Source organism: Aplysia californica, unplaced genomic scaffold, assembly GCF_000002075.1.
Source record: "Aplysia californica isolate F4 #8 unplaced genomic scaffold, AplCal3.0 scaffold00925, whole genome shotgun sequence".
Classification (NCBI taxonomy): domain Eukaryota; kingdom Metazoa; phylum Mollusca; class Gastropoda; order Aplysiida; family Aplysiidae; genus Aplysia; species Aplysia californica.
In genome coordinates, this window is record NW_004798195.1 from 63,835 (window position 1) to 65,153 (window position 1,319).

At 44.7% G+C, this 1,319-nt stretch overlaps 1 protein-coding gene across 1 annotated transcript in view; it reads right to left on the reverse strand.

The window, feature by feature from the left end:
- Positions 1-1,147, reverse strand: part of LOC101864029 (L-threonine 3-dehydrogenase, mitochondrial) — a gene marked incomplete at its 5' end in the record, with an annotated part of 12,782 nt that extends 11,635 nt beyond the window's left edge. Inside the window, 1 exon segment of the mRNA XM_013089319.2 lies at positions 714-1,147. Coding sequence (XP_012944773.1) covers positions 714-879 — 166 coding nt within the window.
- Between the last annotated feature and the right edge of the window lie 172 nt (positions 1,148-1,319).

Below are 1,319 nucleotides of genomic sequence, written 5' to 3' on the forward strand. Positions count from 1 at the left end.
CCCCAATCCCACCTTTACCCTGAACTGTGAAACACAGGTTGAATTCGCATATATATGTATAAATTCTTATGATCTGTGATCGGCGTCTTTTGTGTAGCAATTGGGCTTCATCTTGACGAGAGTCCGTTTCCCATGAGAAGAAGAATGTGTTTCCATCTTTCTGTTTGGATACACCCCTAACAGGCAGGGTCAAAGCATCCTGTCTCCCAAATGATCTAAATTGTGTTGATGGAAGCTTGAATAATTGCAGCCTACTCCTTGTGGTTACAATAGTTCTCGTCGGAGTAGTATTTTTGCCATGTTATTGAGACTTTTTGTCTTTTGCTGTTGTTGTTCGTGTCGGTTTTTAGAGATACTGTTATTGTCGTTATTTTAGCTGCTGTCACTGCTGTTCTCATGCAAGCTACGTAAGCAAAAAAAGCTACTTCCTCCTTTGTCAATTTCCCCATTTTCGTCCCCACAATATGATGATAGTCATCTTAAAACTCACTTGAAATGAAACACCCATCACCCTACAATACTCTTCTCACCAGTCCCATAATGATAACATCCCTCACGCCACATCATCTCACCTCACCTGTAATTAACACACCTAACACCACACAATAGATCTATCTACCTCCCATGTAATCAATACACACATTAAATCACACAATACCCATCCCCAAACGCATTTGTAATCAGATCATAAACTACCACAAAATGTATCCCACCTGTAATCAAAACGCGTGGCCTGTGGTCCATCTCGTTATAGAGACCATGGCTCTCCCTCCGGCCGGACACTGCAGCAGGCTGTCTGGTCAGCTGTTGCCGGAACCTGGGAGGAACAGCTGCGCGGGAGTAGAAACGACAGGCAGACACACCCAACTTGCTGGCCATCTTGATTGGTTAACGTTCCAGTAAGTTTGCTATAAATGTTGAAGGAAATTTAGGGGGAGTAGATATATAACTCTTTGGTTTCGGGTGATATTACGTTTTGGGGAGAATTGATATCGGTGAGATGGTTTTAGGCTTTTCCGCACCCTGGGATGACAATAAAGGTGTGGTGGAAGATAGATTTTTGGCGAATCGTTGAATTAGGTTTGCTGGGCTCGTAAATCCTGGAGGTGATGGTAGTGATGACAACTGACTGTACGCTGGTGGTGACCTGTTGATGAGAAGACAGGGGGAGATATCGTTAACATCGAAAAATAGCATTATGAGAAGCTGGTGCATGCCAACGAGCACGTGTGTTTGTTGTCTGAGTGCGCGCGCGCGCGCGCGCGTGTGTGTGTGTGTGTGCGTGTCTCTTTGTGTGTGTGTGTGTGTGTGTGTGTGTG